Below are 20754 nucleotides of genomic sequence, written 5' to 3' on the forward strand. Positions count from 1 at the left end.
ATGTTAGGCTGGTGGGCTGGAGCTATCTATGGCTGGCATATGTCAGAGTCCTGGGGCTCTCTGCAACTGGGGCTGCCCTGCTGGGATGGCTGGAGCTCACATGGCTGTGGGCCAGGGAAATCCTGGGCTCTGCACGAGGGTGCCTGGTAGGACCTCAGGTGGGCATGGGTCAGGATGGTTCCAGGATACAGTGCACAAAGGGTATCCCGGGAGGGCCCCTGGAGCCAAAGCAGCTGTGGTCAGGAGTTCCCAGAGGGCTCTGAATAGGGGGTGCCTAGCAAGCCCTCTGGTGCCAAAGTGGTGAAAGCTGGGAGTGTTTCAGAGTGCCTTGTGCCTGTGTCACCTCTGCACAGTGGGTGAGAGTGTGGTCAGCATTGACCAGGGGTGTCCTGCTGTGTGCTGTGCTGGGCTGCCTTGGTGTGATGGCTAGTAATGGTGTGGCTAGGGGCCCAGGGCTCACTGAAGCATTAAGATGGCTAGAGCACCGCTAACCTGCTCTTGTCCATACTGTCAAGTGATAATGTAAACAGTGGTGCTCACCAGCACCTATGACTCGCAGAGTGTTCCAGCAGCTCCCCTGCCATTTGCAGGTTCTAGGGTTAGTTCTGATATACCGTATTTGCTCTTTTAAGCCATGGATTTTTTTTTTTTTTCTGTGCCCCCGGGACATCTGGGGCCAGTGTGGGTTAGGGGCCCAAGGCTTTGAGACAGTAGGCCAGCTCTATGTGGACCCTGTTCCCCTCTGTGCTAGCAAGTGGAGAGGGATTGTAAACTGTGGCACTTGCCAGTCTCTCCGGCCTGAAGAAAGTTCTTCTTCCTTCTTCCTTACCAATCTGGATGTCTATTTTTCTTGTCTGATTGTTTTGACTAGGACTTCCAATACTATGTTGAATGAATGTGATGAGAGTTGGCATCCTTATCTTTTTCCTGGTCTTTGCACTTTTAACTACTGTGTTTGATGTTAGCTATGGGTTTTTATATAAATGGCCTTTATTATATTAAGATATGTTCTATCTATACCCACTTTTTTGGGAGGTTTTATCATGAATGGATGTTGAATTTTGTCAAATGTTTTTCCTGCATCTATTGGGCTAATCAAATGATTTTTATCCTTTAATTTGTTAATGTGGTGTATCACATTGATTGATTGGTGGACATTGAACCATCCTTGCAGCCCTGAAGTAAATCCTACTTGATCCTGGTGAATGATCCTTTTTAATTTATTTTCGAGTCAAACTTACTAGTATTTTGTTGAGAGTTTTGCAACTGTGTTTATCAGGAATACTGGCCTATAATTTTCTTTTTTGTAGTTTGTCTTCTTCTGATATGGTAATGCTGGGCTCATAGAATCTATCTGGAAGTTTTCTTTCTCTTCTAGTTTTTGGAATAGTTTGAGAAGGTTGAGTATTAATTCTTCTCAAATGTTTAGTAGAATTCACCTCTGATGCTGTCTGGTCCTAGACTTCTGTTTGTTGGAAGGTTTTGATTGCTGATTTAATATCCTAGTAATTAGCCTGTTCTCATTTTCTTTGTCTTCTTGATTGCAGTCTTGGAAGATGGTATGTTTCTAGGAATTGATCCATTTTTTCTAGGTTGTTCAATTTGTCAGCCTTTAAGTGTTTGTATTAGTCTCTTATCCTCTCTGTGGAGTTGGTTAGAACTGCTATTTCATCTGATTTTGAGTCCTTTTTCTTGATAAATCTGCCTAAATGTTTATCAGTCTTGTTTATTTTTTTTAAGAACCAGTTCTTAGTTTCATCTTTATATTGTCATTTTCTTCTCCATTTCACTTATTTCCACATTGATTTTTATTTATTTTATTATTGTTTTAAACATTACACAGTTGTTTGTATTTATTCAGCTATAAAGATCGTGGCAATTTTAGATCAACACTAATTATATTGCTATGTGGTTGAGGATCAGAATAGGATTCAGGAACAAGGAGAAGAGTAACAACAAAAATTTTCAAACATTGAAATAAAATACTTCCCCCCCCCTTTTAATTAAGTGTTACTCCCCCATAGACTTCTTAGACTGCTCTGCAGTCTAAGGTTGGCAGGAAACAAGGCTTTGGGCATTCTGAAGAGATCGAGGGTTAAGCTACAGTGCCAAACAGAAGACTGAAACCCTGATTGATCTGAGTGTCAATCTCAAGCACATTCTGGGAACAAAGGCAGATTCTCAAATGTTTTCGAGTTTTTTATTCTTTCCTGCCTTCAGCTATGGCTTAATTTGTTCTCTGTTTCTTTAGGGATAAGGTTAGATTGAGAATCTTCTTGTTTCTTGAGGTAGATCTATATCACTATAAACTCCCCTCCTAGAACTGCATTTATTGTGTCCCAAATATCTTGGAATATGTACTTTGTCTCCACAATTTTTTAAAATTTACTCTTTGATAACTTCATTGACCCATCGGTTGTTTGGTAGCATTTTTAGCCTCCAGGTTTTTTGTTTGTTTGTTTTTCTTTTAATTGATTTCTATTGTCATACCATTGTGGTTGGAGAAGATGCTTGACATGATTTCAACTTCTTACATTTATTGAGACTTGTTTTGTGACCTAACATGTGATCCATCCTGGAGAATGTTTCATACACACTTGAAAAGAATGTATTCTGCTGTTTTTAAACTGAATGTTCTGTATGTTTCTGCAAAATCCATCTGATCTAATTTATCATTCAAATCTACTCTTTCCTTATTGATTTTTGTCTGGATGATCCATCCATTGATGTGAGAAGGGCGTCAGGTGCCTTACTATTATTATATTACTATCAGTTTCTCCTTTTATGTCTTTTAATATTTGTCTCATATGTAGATGCGCCAGTGTTGGGTGCAAATACATATACTGGTTTATGTCATCTGGTTGGATTGACCCTTTTATCATCACGCAATGCCCTTGCCTGTTATTACAGTCTCTAAAATCTACTTCATGTGACTTAAGTCTTGCTCTCCTGGCTCTTTTTTGCTTCCATTTGCATGAAATATCTTTCGCTATTCCTTTACTTCTTGATTTCTGTCTTTAGATTTGAAGTAGGTCTCTTGTAGGCAGCATATAAATGGGTCTTGTTTTGTTTTTTTTTAAAGATTTTATTTATTTATTTGACAGACAGAGATCACAAGTAGGCAGAGAGGCAGACAGAGAGAGAGAGGGAGAAGCAGGCTCCCTGATGAGCAGAGAGCCCAATGTGGGGCTTGATCCCAGGACCCTGAGATCATGACCTGAGCCGAAGGCAGAGGCTTGACCCACTGAGCCACCCAGGTGCCCCTGTTTTGTTTTAATCATAGTCTCCTTTTGTCTTTTGGAGCATTTGATCCATTCACATTTGAAGTAATTATTGGTAGTTATGTACTTAATACCATTTTTGCTAATTGTTTTTTGGTGGTTTTTGTAGTTCTCTGTTCCTTTCTCTTTTGCTGTCTTTTTTTTTTTTTAATATTTTATTTATTTGACAGAGAGAGATCACAACTAGGCAGAGAGGCAGACAGAGAGAGAGGAGGAAGCAGGCTCCCTGCAGAGCAGAGAGCCCGATGTGGGGCTCGATCCCAGGACCCTGGGATCATGACCTGAGCCGAAGGCAGAGGCTTAACCCGCTGAGCCACCCAGGTGCCCCTCTTTTGCTGTCTTATTTGATAACTTTCTTTTTTTTTTTAAGATTTTATTTATTTATTTGACAGAGTGAGATCACAAGTAGGCAGAGAGTCAGGTGGGGCGGGGAGCAGACTCCCTGCTGAGCTGAGAGCCCGATGTGGGGCTCGATCCCAGGACCCTGAGATCATGATGTGAACCGAAGGCAGAGGCTTTAACCCACTGAGCCCCTTGATGTCTTTTTCTTATGCTTGGATTCTTTGTTGTTGTTTTAAAAGATTTTATTTATTTATTTGTGTGACAGAGAGATCATAAGTAGGCAGAGAGACAGGCAGAGAGAGAGGAGGATGCAAGCTCCCTGCTGAGCAGAGAGCCTGATGTGGGGCTCGATCCCAGGACCCTGGGAGCATGACCTGAGCTGAAGGCAGAGGCTTTAACCCACTGAGCCACCCAGGTGTCCCTTGATGTCTTTTTCTTATGCTTGGATTCTTTTATGTTGTTGTTTTTTTTTTAATCTGTCATAGGTTTTAGTGTGTGGTACCATGGGGTCCATATGGAGCACCCTATGTATATAGCAGTTTATTGAAAGTTGATGTTCAAGATTGGACATGTTTTAAAAGTACATTTTCCTACTCCTCACCCCCCCATAATTTATGTATTTAACATTTTACATCCTGTCTTCTGTTTTAGATACTGTTGATTTTACTACTTTTGTCTCTTCAGTTTTATCCTAGGTTTACAAGTGATCTACTACCTTTACTCTAAGTTTGTTCTTACTAGTGGAATTTTTCCTTTCATAATTTTCTTACGGCATTTTCTCTCCATTTAGCATTTCTTTGAAGGCCAGTTTGGTAGCCTTTTGGTCTTGTTTGTCTGGAAAACTTAGTTTCGCCTCAGTTCTGAACGATAAACTTGCCAGGTTATTGTTAGTTGACTTAGGTTTTTGATACAGTGTTTTTCAGTTCAGTTATTGTATTCTTCAGCTTTCTTTTTAAATATTTTTTACCCCTTTGTTGAGGTTCTGAATTCTTCTACTCTTATAAGTTCTGTGAGCATCTTTGACCATTACTCTATCAGGTAGATCTGATAAGCATCTCCATAGTTTACTTCTTTGAGGTTTTGTCTTGTTCTTTATTCTTGCTTGTAGGTTTTCCCTCTCAGCACTTTTTTTTTTTTTTTTTTTATTTATGTATTTGACAGAGAGAGATCACAAGTAGGCAGAGAGGCAGGCAGAGAGAGAGGAGGAAGCAGGCTCCCTGTGGAGCAGAGAGCCCGATGCGGGACTCGATCCCAGGCCCCTGAGATCATGACCTGAGCCGAAGGCAGCGGCTTAAACCACTGAGCCACCCAGGCGCCCCCCTCTCAGCACTTTAAATAAATCCTATGCCCAACATGGGGGTTGAACTCACAACCCCAAGATCAACAGTTGCATGATTTACCAAACGAGCCAGCTAGTCACCCTTCCTTTTCAGCACTTTGAATATATCATGCCACTCTCTTTTGGCTTGTCATGTTTCTGCTGAAACATCAGCTGATAGCCTATGGATATCCCCTTGCATATAATTAGTTGCTTTTACTCTTAAGATAGTCTTTAAACTTTGACATTTTTATTAGTATGTCTTGGTGTGAACATCTTTGAGTCCAATATTGTTTGAGGTTCTTTGTGCTTTCTGGTCCTGGATGTCTGTTTCTTTGCCCATTACCATTATTTCTTTAAATTTTCTGTCCCCTTCTTGGGCCCCTATAATGTTAATGTTGGTATGTTTGATGTTGTCACAGAGGTCCCTTAACCTAGCTTCATGAACTCTTTTTTGCAATTTAGCTTGGCTGATTTCCATCACCCTTTCTTTCAGATTGTTGTTTTCTGTATCCTCTATTCTACTGTTGATTGCCCCTAGCGCTTTTCATTTCAGTTAATTGTATTCTTCAGCTCTACTTTTTTTTTTAAATACCTTCTGTCATTTTGTTGAGGGTCTGAGTTCATCTACTCTTCCAAGTTACGTGAGCATCTTTATGACCATTACTTTATCAGTGGATTGCTTATCTCCATTTCAATTTTTTGAGGTTTTTGTCTTGTTCTTACATTTGGAGCATATTTCTCTCTCATTTTGTGTTTGTTTGTTTCTATATAATACATAGGGCTGCTACATGTCCTGGTTTGGGAGGTACATGTATGTTGGTGTCTTGTCAGGTCCAGAAACACAATTCCCCCATGGTTACCAGAACAAGGGGCTTTAGAGGTCTCCCCTGTGGGAGGGGCTGCATATATCCTCCAATTGTGACTGACTTCTGTGGGTATGCTGATGGGGCGGGGGCGGGGGGGGGGGGGTGCCTAACGCCCAGTGAGGGTGGTTGCAAGGCCCTGCAGTGATTCTGTGGATGTGCTGATAGGCAGGGCTGCCTCCATCTCTGGGGCCAAAGGACTAAAGGGGAGCCAGTCCTCACCAAGGTGGTGAGGTGATTGCTACTTTGGAGGGGCAACTACAGAGATGCGGGCTGGGTAGGGAATGCCAAGAACAGTTGTGCCCATCAGTGCTATCCCTTCCAGAGGAAGTTCCTACAGATCTGTATCCCTCTGTCATCTGCCTTAAAATTAGTCAATAAGTCTTCTACACTTATAACCTAGGTACTTTTCAGAGTCCAGACTGCTAGCCATTATACCACAGAACCCCTCTTAGCCCAGGCGCTGTTTTTTCTTAGATTTTTGAGAGAGAGTGCACGCAATAGCGAGCATGAGCTGGGTGAGGGGCAGTGAGAGCAGCAGACTCTCCACCGAGCAGGGAGCCTGAAACACCAGAATCATGACCTGAGCCGAAGGCACATGCTTACCTGAGCCACCCAGGTGCCCCAACCCAGGTGCTCTTCAATATGCTGCTTCAGGGCTGGGTCTTGGACTGTTATAGCGCACTGGCTCTTTAAGAGCAGAGACTTGGTTTCTTACAGCTCTTCCAGTTAAACCCAGCTGATTTTCAAAGCCAGACATTATGGGGGATTATCTTCCTGGCAGATTCCTAGGACAGGGAGGGCAACCACATGTTCCTCAGGGAAGACCTCTGCACCTGTGATACCCTCTTCTGCTTGTGGATTACTGCAAAGTGCTTTCAAGCTGCTCTTTTTTCACTGGGCCTAAGGGTGAGCCAAATTATAGGCAAGCTCTCTTAAGCAGTGACTCTGTTTCCTGTAGCACTTTGGCACCTCCTACAGGTCAAGGCTGCTGGTTTTTTGAGCCAGATGTTCTGGTGGCTGGTCTCTGATGCTGACCCCAGGGTCCGGAGTGCCCAATGGGGGATGCCAAGCCCCTGCTCCTCCTGAGGCAGCACGGCTCTCTCGTTGATCTCTCCCTACTGTGCTGCCACACTGGGGATTGCCTCTCCTACCCATCACAATGTGGTCCTTTATATCTTCTGTTGTAGAGAGCAGTTCATGTTTTCAGATCTTTTCCAGAGGGAAATGGCCCATATGTGGCAGTAGACTTGGTATGGCCATGGGAAGGGAAGAATTCAGGATCTTTGTATAACACCATCTTCCCCGCTGAATCTTAAAAAGTGCTGCTGAAGCACTTTTTGAATTAGATTAAGCCTTCAGAACATCTAAGTTTAGTTGTATTTAACGATCAGATAACACGTCAAAATTTAAAGTGGGACTGCAGAAAGACCTGTCAGCATCAAGGTATAAGGCTAAGGTTTTCACGTTTCAAATAGCAATGTAATTAAATTCTTAAGCTAAAAGAACTGCTGTCTACATTAGCACTAAAACATAGCTAATCACATCTGATGTCAGTCAACATTGTATTAAGTTAATGAACAGCAAAATGAACAATATACTCCTTAAATGTTTCGCTGAAACTCTCCCATCATTTTGGCTTCATGTAATAAGGTATTTGTAGAATATGGGTTCACATTTTATGGACCATTTAAATTCAAAGAGTTTTGTTAGCAGAGGGGGATGGTGATCAGTAAGGAAATAAACCCGACTCTACTTTTGAAAAAAAAAAAAAACCAAAAATCTACTCAATTCCCGACTTACAAATTATTTGAGTGATTTCTATACTTCCTCTCAACATGCATACTCTACAGCTAATTTGTATCAAAGAAAGATGTTTAAATTATATGAAAAACTGCGTATTTTACCTGCATCAGTGCTGCTTCCTAAAGGGAGACCCTTGGCTCATGTCTTAGGGAAAGACCTGCTTTAAATCTGAGGACAGAATTCAGGAAACCAAAACCAATGTAAGCTTTAAAATATATTAGAGCCGGGGTGCCTGGGTGGGTTAAAACCTCTGCCTTCGGCTCAGGTCATGATCCCAGGGTCCTGGGATCGAGCCCCACATCAGGCTCTCTGCTCAGCAGGGAGCCTGCTTCCTCCTCTCTCTCTGCCTGCCTCTCTGCCTACTTGTGGTCTCTATTTGTCAAATAAATAAAATCTTAAAAATATATATATATATAAGAGCCAAAGCTAGCCAGTGACTGAAATTATTCAGCAATGGACCCCAATTTCCCGTGTGAAGGAAACAGTAAATGGTTTAGTTGGGCTCAGTTAGCCATCTTGTACCTGTTGGGTCAGTGACCCAAACTGTATAGCATTTGTTGGGAAAAACATACATAGGTGTGTAAGTTGAACTAGGGAGGTAGTTTCATGCTGTGGCTTGTTTTCCTGCATTTCCACACTAGCAGTCCTTTTCATTCACTTGAAAGAGTATGGGAACACAATGATTTAGTCTACACCACTTATTCCATCTAGTGTTCGATGTACATGTCCACTTGGTATCTCATTGAAATTTTAAAAACCAAGCATTTTAATTCAGGACTTTGTGACAATTACTATAGGAACACAGTACTTAATTATATGGAAAGATGAAAACGCAAACAACAAAACTGAAAAATTTGTAGGCAGCACCTAAACACCCAATTAATGCTAACATTTGATTATCATATCTGTATTTCTGAAAAACAGGATTTGTTGTAATCTAGAGATGAGTAGATACAGCCCTGAGGCCACTCCTCACAGTGCTGTGTTACTTACCCAGGATTAGCCTTGATAATGACTATTAGGTTCACTTTCACAGCGTGAATCGCTTGATACCTGTCCTGAAGTATACTTAAAGAATTTAATGGAGTAGATTCTTGAGGAGCCAAGTCAGTCAATATCCTAAATCTTCAAAGCTCCCTTGAAAGGTAATTTTCATAGTCCTTAAATTTTAATTGTCATTGTTTATTACTGTTTTGGCTACATTCTCTACAATTTCAGCAGCATCTTAAAGAGACAATGTGTCTGTATGTACAATGAAACAAAATGGCTTGCAACATGAGAAATAAGAGCCACAGTTTAACTGTACAATATTAAGGAGAATCTGTGGTTATCACCTCCTTTTTCGGCAATGTGGACAACTTACATGTAAGTATCCGTATTGTGAACGTGACAAGTAATTCTTACAGGAGTAAAATATAACATCCTGAAAAATAATGGTTTCTACCATACAACGCAGTTAGAAATGTTCACATTTTAACAAATCTGTACAAACCACAAGAAACTTATTTGTGGGACCATCATCTCACCTTTCTGATAAGAACCTTCTAGAAATGTAGGATAAACATGAACAATTTATAAATCTAGTTATCTATGTGCTCCACAGCCCTAGAACCCAAGAATCTGATTTAGTGAACCCTATATGTCCAAGATGGGTCATTTTTACATGCCTTGATTGTTAATGAATGCCAGCCTTTAATATCTCTCTATGATGTACAGTCAACTTGCACCTTTAAGGAGGTCATTAGATTTTTTAGCAAAGAAGCAACATCATTTAGCAGCAATTAAAGCGCCTTCAAGAAGACTTAAAAAAAATACAATATCCAATTAGAAAAGCCATATTTTTAAACATTTGTACAAGAATAAGCTGCTGAAACTTGGTAATTGAAATACAACATCTGTACAACAATTTACAATAGAGCTAGAAGGGAATTTATCATTATCCTGCATAGAACTGGTCTGATCTGCATTTGGTTACATACTGTCACTTGTTTATGAACAAGGCCTGGTAACAAAGGGAAAATATCTTAATTCAAACATGCTGAAAACACCAGAGATAGTGAATTCAACTGATTTTAAAACAAGCAGCTCATTTTGTCAAAGGTGTAAAGTATGTAGGAGTAACAGCTCTCCTGTTAATGACTAGTGGAAAAAAAACCCAATAAAACAAAAATGGACACATGGTTTCGAGGTACAACTTGGTAAAAGCCAAAATAGGCAAGTGACAAAGTCTAACTATGTCTAATGATTCTAACTCTCACATTCTACTATGAAACACAAATGTCACTGTCATTCAGTTCTTACTTTGGTTTCAGCAGATTAACTGCTGAATGCTGAAGAATGTATCCAGGCACTATAGTTCTTGTGTTAGAAATATTTTTTCCATGTGTTTTTAAATAATGAAAAACTACCCTTCATATTAGAACTCTCTAGTAACAACCAAATGTATTTAAGTATTATAAACGTTATTTACAGTGTTCCCCCAAACAGTTTTTCTTAACATGGTATTCCTGTTTCTGTGCAACAGGCAGTCATCCTTCACTGCTCAAGGTTATAGTCAAAAGTGTACATTTTATTCATTGTCCATGATCCACTCTCATACAAATGACGCCATGAAGAACTTCAGTTCACAAATAGTTCTCAACCATGTCCTGTGTGGAAAAAAAAAAAAAATACCAACAGAAAACAATCAAATGCTCTCAAACTCAAGTGTGTATCTGGAAGCAATTCAAAGAGATCATGCCAATTTTGGAGGAAAATCAGTAAGTGATGATGCTTGAGGAAGGGGGTGTGGGGGATGCTGTAAGCCCAGCCATGTGTAAGTTTCCTGAAGAATTCGATCTTCTCATATGCGGGAGAAGGTATGGGTCATTTGCCAGTTGGTGCACATCAAACCGATCTTCTTTTCGGTAGGCTAGACAGCGTCTTATAAAGGCCTTAAAAAAAAGAAAGGTTCAGAAATTAAAATTTTTGCCCCTTCTAAACATCAGTCAGCCGACTCCTGTAAGAAGGATGAACACATTTAAGATAGTAAGTATGTCTTGTTATATCTTATTAATATATATTATATATTAAGTATATCTTATATCTCACAGCTCTTAGGTTCATAGTTTAAAATTATTACTGCTACCATTTTAATGTGCATTAAGGAAAAGTACATCTCATTTTTAAAGAATTTTATTCCAAGAGTAAAAATTAGCATTTTACTTCTTTTTCAGTGTACAATTCAGTGACGTTTTAAGTAAATTCATGTTGTTGTGAAACATCAAGATTATCCAACTTCAGATCATTTTCATCATCTAAAACTTATCCAATATCCAAAACAAAAGTTGAAATTCTATACCCATTAAACAATTCACTTGTCCTTCCCCCGGCACTTGGTAACCACTGTTCTGTAAGTGGAATCATACAATATTTGTCCTTTTGTGTATGGCTTATTTCACTCAGAGTCATCCATACAATCACATGGATCAGAATTTTGTTTCTTTTTAAGGCTGAATAATGCTCCATTTCATGTACCTACCCCATTTTGTTTATCCATTTATCTGCTAATTGACATCTGCACTGTTTCCACCTTTTGGCTATTATGAATAATGCTGCTGTGAGCAATGGCATATAAATATCTGATCCCTGGACTTGCTGGATGACATGATAATTAAGAATTCAAGTATAACTGACATATAACTTTGTTAATTTTAGGTGTACAACTTAATTAGATATTTATAGATTGCAAAATGATCAGCACAATAAGACTAGTTAGTATCTGTCACCACTGTTACAAAATTTTTCTTTTGATAAATTTTAAGATCTATTCTCATAGCAACTTTCAAATATATAGTATTACTATAGTCACATACTGTACATTACATTCCTATGACTTATTTTATAATTGGAAGCTTGTCCATTTCACTTATCTCCCAACCCCTACCTCCCACTAGTCTGTTCTTTGTATTCATGAACTTGAGTTTTTTTTTTTTTTTTAAATAAGATTCTACATATAAGTGAGATCATATGGTATCGATCTTTCTCTGACTAATCTCACTTAGCAACTGGCAAGACAGCCTTCTTTCTCATGGCTGAGTAACATTCCATTGTGTACATACACACTTTCTTGAGCCATTCATGCACTGATGGACACTTAGCTGTTTCCATGTCTTGGTTATTGTAAATACTACTGCAATGAACATGATGGTACAGGTGTGTTTTCCAATTAGTGTTTTCCTTTTCTTGGATATATACCCAGAAGCAGACTTGCTGGAACATATGGTAGTTATATTTTTAATTTTTTGAGGAACCACATTTTCCACAGTGGCCATACCAATTTACACTCTCACCAACAGTGCACAAGGGTTCACTGTTCTCCACACCTTGCTAATACTTATTTATCTTTTTATTATTATTTTCTTAAATAGCCATTCTAACAGGTATGAGCTGTTTTTTTTTTTAAAGCAGGTTCCACATCTAACATGAGGCTTAAACTCACAACCCTGAGATTAAAGTTGTGTGCTCTACCAACTGAGCCAGCCAGATGCCCCCTCACTATGGTTCTGATTTGCATTTCCCTAATTAATGATGATGAGCACCTTTTCATATACCTGTGCTATCTATTGCCTTTGGAGAATTATGTATTCAGGTACTCTGCTCATTTTTACATCAGATTTTCTTTCTTTTTTTTTTTTAAGTAGGTTCCATGCCCAGTCTGGAGCCCAACGTGAGGCTTGCACTAATGACCCTGAGGATGAAGACCTGCGCTGAGATGAAGAGTCGGACACTTAACCAACTGAGCCACCCAGGTGCCCCCTGATTGTTTTTCTGCTCTGGAGTTTATATATTTTAAATATTAACCCCTTATCAGCTATGATTTGCAAATATTTTCTTCCATCTGGCAGGTTGCACTTTCACCTTTTTTGATGGTGTATTTTGCTGTGCAGGTGGTTTTTCATTTGATGCAGTCCCACTTGGTTATTTGTGCTTTTGATGTCAGATCCACAAATCCTCACCAAGACTGATGTCAAGGAGCTTAATGGCCACATCTTCTTTCAGGAGTTTATTGGCTTTAGGTCTTACATTCAAGACTTTCATCTTTTTTGAGTTTATTTTCGTGTACAGTTTAAGACAGTGGTCCAGTTTTCCCAACATCATTTATTGAAGAGACTGTCCTTTTTGAACGCTATAATCTTGGTTTCTTTGTCGTAAATTAATCAACCATCTATACATGGGTTTATTTCTCGGCTCTCTATTCTGTTCCACTGATTTGTCTGTTTTTATGCCAAGATCATACTGTTTTGATTGCTGCAGCTTTGCAATGTAGTTCAAAATCAAGGAATTTGATGCCTCCAGCTCTGTTCTTCTTTTTCAAGACTGCTGTGGCTATTCAGAATCTTTTGTGGTTTCATACAAATTTCAGGACTGGATGATCCATTTCTGTGAAAAATGCCACTGGAATTTTGATAGGGAGTGTATTTAATTTTTAGACTGCTTTGGGTAGTATAGACTTTTTAATATTATTCTAATCCATGAGCAAGGAATATCTTTCCATTTATTTGCATTGTCTTCAACTCCTTTCACAATGTTGTTTAGTTTTCAGAGTAAACATCTTTTACCTCCTTGGTTAAATTTATTCCAAGGTATTTTATTCTTTTTGATGCAACTGTAAATAGGACTGTTTCCTTAACGTGATAGTTTATCAGTTTATAGAAATGCAACAGATTTTTGTGTCCTGAAACTTTACTGAATCAGTTGTTTAATTCTATCAGTTTTGGGCACAGTCTTTAGGGGTTTCAATATATATTGTCATTTGCAAATAGTGACCTTTTTACTTCTTCCTTTCCAACTTGGATGCCTTTTATTTCTGTTTTTTGCCTAACTGCTCTGGCAAGCACTTCCAAATATTATGTTGAATAAAGAAAGCTCCATTTCTCCTTATATAATTCCAGACTTCTAGAATTTTTTTCTGCTAAAACAACCCTCCATCCTCATTCCATCTTACTGTCCATTTACTTTGGCTAGAGGGTATGGTGCCATTTTTTTTTCCCTTTTTAGCATAAAGACTTTCTTTAGATGAAGGGAACACTAAAATGATACTTCTACTGGGGTTTGTTTCCTAGGTTGATACTGTATAATCAGTATCCTTTTTCCTTCTCAAATTGGTTCTTATATATTGTCCTTCAAATGTTGTATTAAAAATAAATCTAACATAAGATGGTACACAAATTCTAAGTATATAGCACAAAGCAACTCTGTAGCTGGCACCAGAACGAGAACTTCCTAAGTCTCCTCATGCCCCACCCCTATCTAGGCTTTGGCTCTGCTCCCAATCTAGCTGGGTCATCTCTGTCCTGACTTCTGTAGTTGAGGTTTGGTTGTTCTGAACTTTACTCAAGTGGAATTACAGCTTATGTTCTCTTTTGCCTGGTGTCTTTCACTCATTAATTATATAATATATATTTAATTCTATTGAAGTTTTGCAACATTTTCAAGGGTAAACTGATCATTTCCTTTATTTATGGTAGAAATACCTTTAGCTTGTCTTGAAATTCCTAACTTCCACATACATTCATCAATTAAAAGCATTACAGGAAAACTACAACTAAAACTACCTAACTTTAAAATCAAAGCTTAATCATATTAAAAAGTATTTTGTACCTTCTTTTTTAAATAAATTCATTATATGTAATTTTTTCTCTGAAAACAAACTTAGCTCTTAACTTTACATCTTGGCTAGCTTACTAATATTTATCAAAAGTCCTTCTGAATCCTTAGGTCTTAATCATTTTGAGTGGTCTTTGAAACTTAAGATGGAGGAATAAAAAAATGAAGAGTGACTGATACGTCAAAGGCAGAATTTGAGAAGATTTTGAAAAGCTGATGACAGACAGGTTAGGAAGCCTACAAGGAGTAAATGTACTGAAGATGCCCACATTACCAGGTCAGTGAAGGTACTTAATAAAGGTGTCTTCTGTCAGGACAAGGTTTGAAAAAAAACAACACACACAAAACCCCACAAAAAACAATGTGCCCCTCTGCCTCCCAGATCTGTGACTGTGGTGCCTGCAAAGAGCCTAAGGCTAGAACCAGAGATGGCTACTTGGGACTTCTTTTTGGCACTATACACTCATTCCTGGTCCTTTCCGTCAGTTAATTTATTTAGTTTCTGTTCCCACCAATGCTGCAGATAGAAAAGGCAGGCAAAATATAGATGCTAGCATTGTCAAGTTCTTTTTAAGGAGCCATATTTACCTTATGAAAAACATGTGATCTTCTTATTCTGAAGCATAATGAATTATCTTCTAAAAGTCATCCAAATAACTTGCTAAAGCCAATTAAGATGCAACAGACAAAATGAAATACAAGACCATGTGCGATTCACAAAAAACCAGTACATTTTCAATTCTGAAGGTCACTATGACCTCAATCAGTGGCAATATCTAACTGTGCTTATTTATATTCTAAAAATACAGAAACTATATAATGCCTGTTTATGAATTATCCTTATGGCCTAGACCAGACATACCTGGTCTAGGAAAAAATGGGAACTTCATGTGTTTTTCTTAGGAATTCCATAGGGTTTAAGAAAGAGAAGATTCCAACAGGGATCACGGAGATAATAAAGCAGGAGTGAAAATACAAATGTGAAAAGCCACAAGGATAAAAGTGGAAAGACATTTAGCACCATAAACATTTTGTTATTAATTACAAATTCTATTCCATGTTACTAACAGATGAATTAGAACTACAGGAAGCCATTCATCATTGCTTCATAGATTGCTTCCTACAAACAGAAGGGATGAAGAAGTCAGGCTTTCTCGAGAGCTACGGTAGGCAGAAGAAGGTCAACAGTGAATTCTGGGGTCTAGCAGAAGTGAATACTTGGGGCCACAGCTCTGCTATTTACTAGTTCATATGATTCTGGACAAGGTAATTCTGCTATGGCTTAGCTGACTTCCTTATAAAAGGGAAATAATGAAGATAACTAATCTATACCTCATAAGGCTGTTAAAAGATAAAGTATCAACACAATGCTTGGCACATATCACTAGATGGCAATTATTACTAACTTTATCACTTCTTGTATATTTAAGTATCTCAGTATTAACATAAGCAGATATGTAAAACATAAAGGTCTTGTGATTCTTCCCTAATTTTCAAAGCAAACTGCTATGCTTAAAGAATCAGGGAGTGTATTTGGATCTTTAAAAGATGAAAACTACGAAAACCGAAGACTTAATGGACAGATTCTACTGTGACAGCAATCCCTTAAAGTACAGTTGACCCTTGAACAATGTGGGGGCTTAGGGGGGTGCAGCTGAAAATCCAAATATAACTTTTGGCTGCCTAAAAACTTAACTATGAATGGCCTAGTATTGACTGGAAGACTTACTGATAACTAAACAGTCGAGTAATACAGATTCTGTATGTTATATATATTATATGCTGTATTCTTTCAATAAAAAGCTAGAGAAAGGAAAATGTTAAGAAAATCATAAGAGAAAAAGTACATTTACAGTACTGTACTGTTAAAAGAAATCTACAATAATGGACCTGTGCAGTTCAAACCCATGTGGTTCAAAAGTCATCTGTACTTAAGCACAATTTATGAAATGAAATTTACTTCCACAAAACCTATTTACATAAATATAATACCTTTGCTTCACTGCTTACAACTGGTTTTACAGGGAACTGGACTTCTGTGGCTTTCAATATTGTATTTTCTTGAAGAATGTCTTGTTGTGATTGATTGTGACCAAATGGCTTAAAAAAAAAAAAAAAAAAAGTTTAGAAATTTCTCCCAAAGTATTTAAGCAGAGTAATTATCAGTGAATCCCCAAAATATAAATGATTTGTGTTCTGAAAAATCTTCTTCGTTATCTGGAACTTAGGACGCATTCTCATAGAAACAAAGTTACAACTGATGAGCCTGAGTAAACCCATCTAATCGATCCTTAACACAGCTTAAACATGGTGAATAAGCACAAAAAATAATGCTGTTGCAATATATTTAAGGTGAAATAAAAGTATTAAAAAATCAAAATTTATTATGACTGTTTTAAAAGTAAGAAGTAGTGGAAACGTCTGTGAAAATTCCAAAGAATAAAATACTTTTACTACGGTACTGTCCTTCACTGACAGCTCTGGATTTGTTCCTAACTTGCAGTGACTTCCCATAGAAGTCCCTTCACCCTCTCTCCACACTGATGAAGGAATTGGAAAGTATCTACAGGAGCCTGCAGCTCTGACTTCAAAATAAAGAGAGGTTTTGGAAGAATTAAGACTAAGTTTGACAGAGTTTCCCTGAGGAAGCACAAGGGGACACTGCCCAGGCTGAACAGAGTACGTGTGTCGGGTGAGGTAGGAGTGGGGAAGACAATGTGAACAAGTAGAAAGAATGGAGTGTTTTGTTGGCTTGAGAATCCGTAACAGGAGAAAATGATGGCACTATTTATAGTTTCTTCTTTCACTTAAAAAAAAAAAGGCGTGGGGGGGTGGTGTAAAGGGGCAAAAAGCAGATCAAGAAAGCTCCTGTGACATTAAAATAATCTGTTTGACCCATGGAAATTTTAGCAAGAAACAAAGGCCTGGCTTTCCTTAGAAGGATCTACACTGACTTCAAGTTAATGAAACTTTACATTTAAGAGGGAAAATTCAACTTAACTCCACAAAGCAGAACGTTGTATACTGTAACTTACCTTTCTACCATAAAGACACTGAAAGAAAATAACACCAACTGACCACACATCAACCTTGTTGGAAATCTTTGGTGGTTCTTTTCCAACTACAAAACACTCAGGAGGTAAATACCTACAGTTTTTTGGAGAGAAAAGAGGAAAGGATACTATTAACAATTTGTAACTTAAGCCTTCTAAACATACCTGTAGAACACTCAGAATACTCAATACATAAAATCTTAGGACTTTCATGAATGAAAATCAAAACTTTGTAGCATTTATATCCTTGTATCACTTGACTCCAGTCAAAACATACAACTTTGTGATAAAGTCTGCAACACATACCTATTATGGATGTGTATTATATATACTAAATTATTTTTCATTTCTGCAGGTAATATACATGTATCAGTAGAAATTATTGTGTTCTACTTTGAGAAGCAATAATAAATGCTCTCCCATGTCCCTTCACCTGTGTTCAAACTGTAGGCAATTCTCTTCCTAACACACATATCTGACCAGCTGGCTCTTTTGTTTAGAAAAGTACATCATCATGCACTGCCAAGGTAAGACCTCACTGCTCTTGGTTGTTAACACAGACCCATCCTATTCTAGAAGCAACTGGCTAGGCAGACAATTCACTTGGTTCCCCACACTGCTCCCCCACCCCCACATGCTTCTTAATGTGACCGACTCTAATGTATTCCCTAACCATTCTTATTCATTTGGTGAGCACCTTTTTATTCTTAAGACTGGCTGGACCTCCATAAGCCTCTGTTCCTTCCAGGCTGAGTTTTGCTTCTTCCCCCATGTAACCAGCTAATATTATGGTACCTCTATTATGGCATTAAACTAAAAATCACATTAAACTGTGAGCAGCTCAAGGAGTTATTACTCCCTGTGCAGTTTCTGAACACTAGCAGGATCTGAAATATATTAAGTATTCAAAAATACTATTTTCTACTTTTAGGTGCTATTTATAAGTTCATAATTTTATATAAAGGAAAGTAAAAATAAATTTGTCACACCTTAGCTTTTAAATAAAAAGACCCATCAGGGATGCAAGTATCTCTCAACTCTAAAATTTAGATAAACTAAAAAATCCTGAAAAGGAATAATACAGCTAAATGGGAATCTAACTTTTTTCCTTTAGTTTTATACTATGCTTAAAATCATTTAAATTTCAGCAAGATATGCACAGATTTCTTAAAAAACAAATCAAACTTCTTGAAATACAACCACCAAAGATGGGGCACCTGGGTGGCTCAATGGGTTAAGCCTCTGCCTTCGGCTCAGGTCATGATCTCAGGGTCCTGGGATCGAGCCCCATGTCAGACTCTATGCCAGCAGAGAGCCTGCTTCCCTCTCTCTCTGCCTGCCTCTGCCTGCCTGTGATCTCTTTCAAATAAATAAATAAAATCTAAAAAACAAAACAAAAACCATTAAAGATGACCCATAACTCATTTGTAATGTAAATCCTTTCCTACCCCCCCAATCAAGTAAAAAGCCAGATTTATGAATAAAAGTATGTATTTCGTGTATATTTATGAAACAAAAACAGCTCTTAAACACTATGCTACACTGTCTCTTGAGACAAAAAGCTATAAGCAAGGAGAGAATTATAGGAAAGACACCAAAGCTATTTGGGAAGAAATGACCACCAGGATTTAGTGAAGGACTGCATTTGATACCTGAGAGGGAATGAAGGACAAAACTAATTTTCTTCTGAGTGATACTGACAAATAGTTTGCATCTACTCCTAAAAGACCGTATAGAACATCCAAATTTACCAAATACAAAGCTAAAAAAGCTACTGTGGCTGTAGGAAACTAACCATTTTTCAAAACATGTTTCTATGGGAAATACATTTCAGGTTACTACATAGAAATACCCTAGCCAGAGGAAAATCTCCTTGCCCGGCTCCCCACTAGCAAAGCCAGAGTGTGAGGGAAACAAATAGTGGAAGTCTCTGCAGAGGAAGGATGATCTATTATTGAGAACTGTCTAAATCTATTATTTTAGGCTATCTTCCATGGAATCCAGAGTTCTATGAGAGACTTGTTGCTAAAAGTCTGAGGACTACTATCCTCAGATACCACCTTTTAGGGGGTTACTAGTTTGAATGACGATTTTCTTTAAATATGGGCTGAAAAAATCCATGATTATCTTACTCATACTCCTAGAAAATGCTACAAGCAGAATTTTAAAGTTAAATGGCTTTAAAAGAACATATGAACATGACTAATCCCTATCTCATGAAAAGTTAAGTTCATACAGATCCAGAGCATCTTGTGGAATTGGTTATTATGTGCCTAGGTTGTGTGAAGACTGTTCCAGAAACCCCAATGTCACATTTATGTGTGTATTCTCCATCTTGTTTAGTAAAGTTAAGTACAATTATCTCTCCAATTACAATCTTACTCCTTTTTGCTAAACTAAGTTTGTTTTGAAATTTTATAGTCTATATTCTTCACTTTGATAAATTTGACAGTAAGTCTGAAAATTCACACTGAAGTGATTTTTGTCAACACTTAGGTATTCTGAAGGGAATGACATTCCTTTAGACTTAGATCTGTGAATCTACAGTTCTATCTAGAGTTTATATGTATGAAGTTATGAAACGGGATTTCTGAGAGCCAAGTCCAAAGATTAAGAATATTAAACTTCTTTCCCATGCATGATCAACAAAACCCGTATCTCCAATAAAAACTGTTACCACAGAACCTCTACACAGAGGACTTCATGCTTATGGCTACTGCTTATAATAGTCAGGATGTTATCTTCACTTAAGTTTTTTTTTTTTTTAAGATTATTTATTTATTTGATAGAGAGAGATCACAAGTAGATAGAGAGGCAGGCAGAGAGAGAGAGAGAGAGAGAGACAGGGAAGCAGGCTCCCTGCTGAGCAGAGAGCCCGACACGGGACTCGATCCCAGGACCCCGAGATCATGACCTGAGCCGAAGGCAGCGGCTTAACCCACTGAGCCACCCAGGCACCCCTTCACTTAAGTATTTTTAACCAATGATAAACCTCACTTGTACATACAGAAGAAAATCCATGATTCTCCATGTGAGGAATTCCTGGCTGGTAGATACTGAAGTCACTTACCAATGCCGAGTTCTTCTCCCTTTACTTTACTGATATTTATGGTTAAGACCAGAAGAGAAAAGAAGACAACAGTCATCTCCCTCTTGACTCACACTTCATATTAGAACTCTTACCACAGTAAACTCAAAGATATATGAAAATAAAAATTAAACTCTCATAAAAAGTAATCTAGACAATTTTGCTATTTTAAACTATACATTTACCAGTAAGTGCCTGCCCCTTGAGAAGTTAGATCCATTCCATCTACACCATAGCTATCATCATCCATGATCTTGGACAGACCAAAATCAGTGATTTTGATTTCTCCACATGCTGTGCCATCTACCAGAAGGATGTTTCCTAAGAACAAAATATAAAGGCTTTTTAAAAA

At 38.1% G+C, this 20754-nt stretch overlaps 1 protein-coding gene across 2 annotated transcripts in view; it reads right to left on the reverse strand.

Annotated features, from left to right (window-relative positions):
• Positions 1-8779: 8779 nt before the first annotated feature.
• Positions 8780-20754, reverse strand: part of TLK1 (tousled like kinase 1) — a 143950-nt gene continuing 131975 nt past the window's right edge. For both annotated transcript variants that reach the window (XM_046018324.1, XM_046018325.1), the window contains 4 exons: positions 20588-20723; positions 17297-17408; positions 16254-16361; positions 8780-10546 (listed from right to left, as the gene is read on the reverse strand). In XM_046018324.1, the coding sequence (XP_045874280.1) occupies positions 10370-10546; positions 16254-16361; positions 17297-17408; positions 20588-20723 (533 nt within the window). In that variant the 3' untranslated portion in view covers positions 8780-10369. The remainder of the gene's footprint in view (positions 10547-16253; positions 16362-17296; positions 17409-20587; positions 20724-20754) is intronic.

Source organism: Meles meles, chromosome 9 (assembly GCF_922984935.1).
Source record: "Meles meles chromosome 9, mMelMel3.1 paternal haplotype, whole genome shotgun sequence".
NCBI classification, from domain to species: domain Eukaryota; kingdom Metazoa; phylum Chordata; class Mammalia; order Carnivora; family Mustelidae; genus Meles; species Meles meles.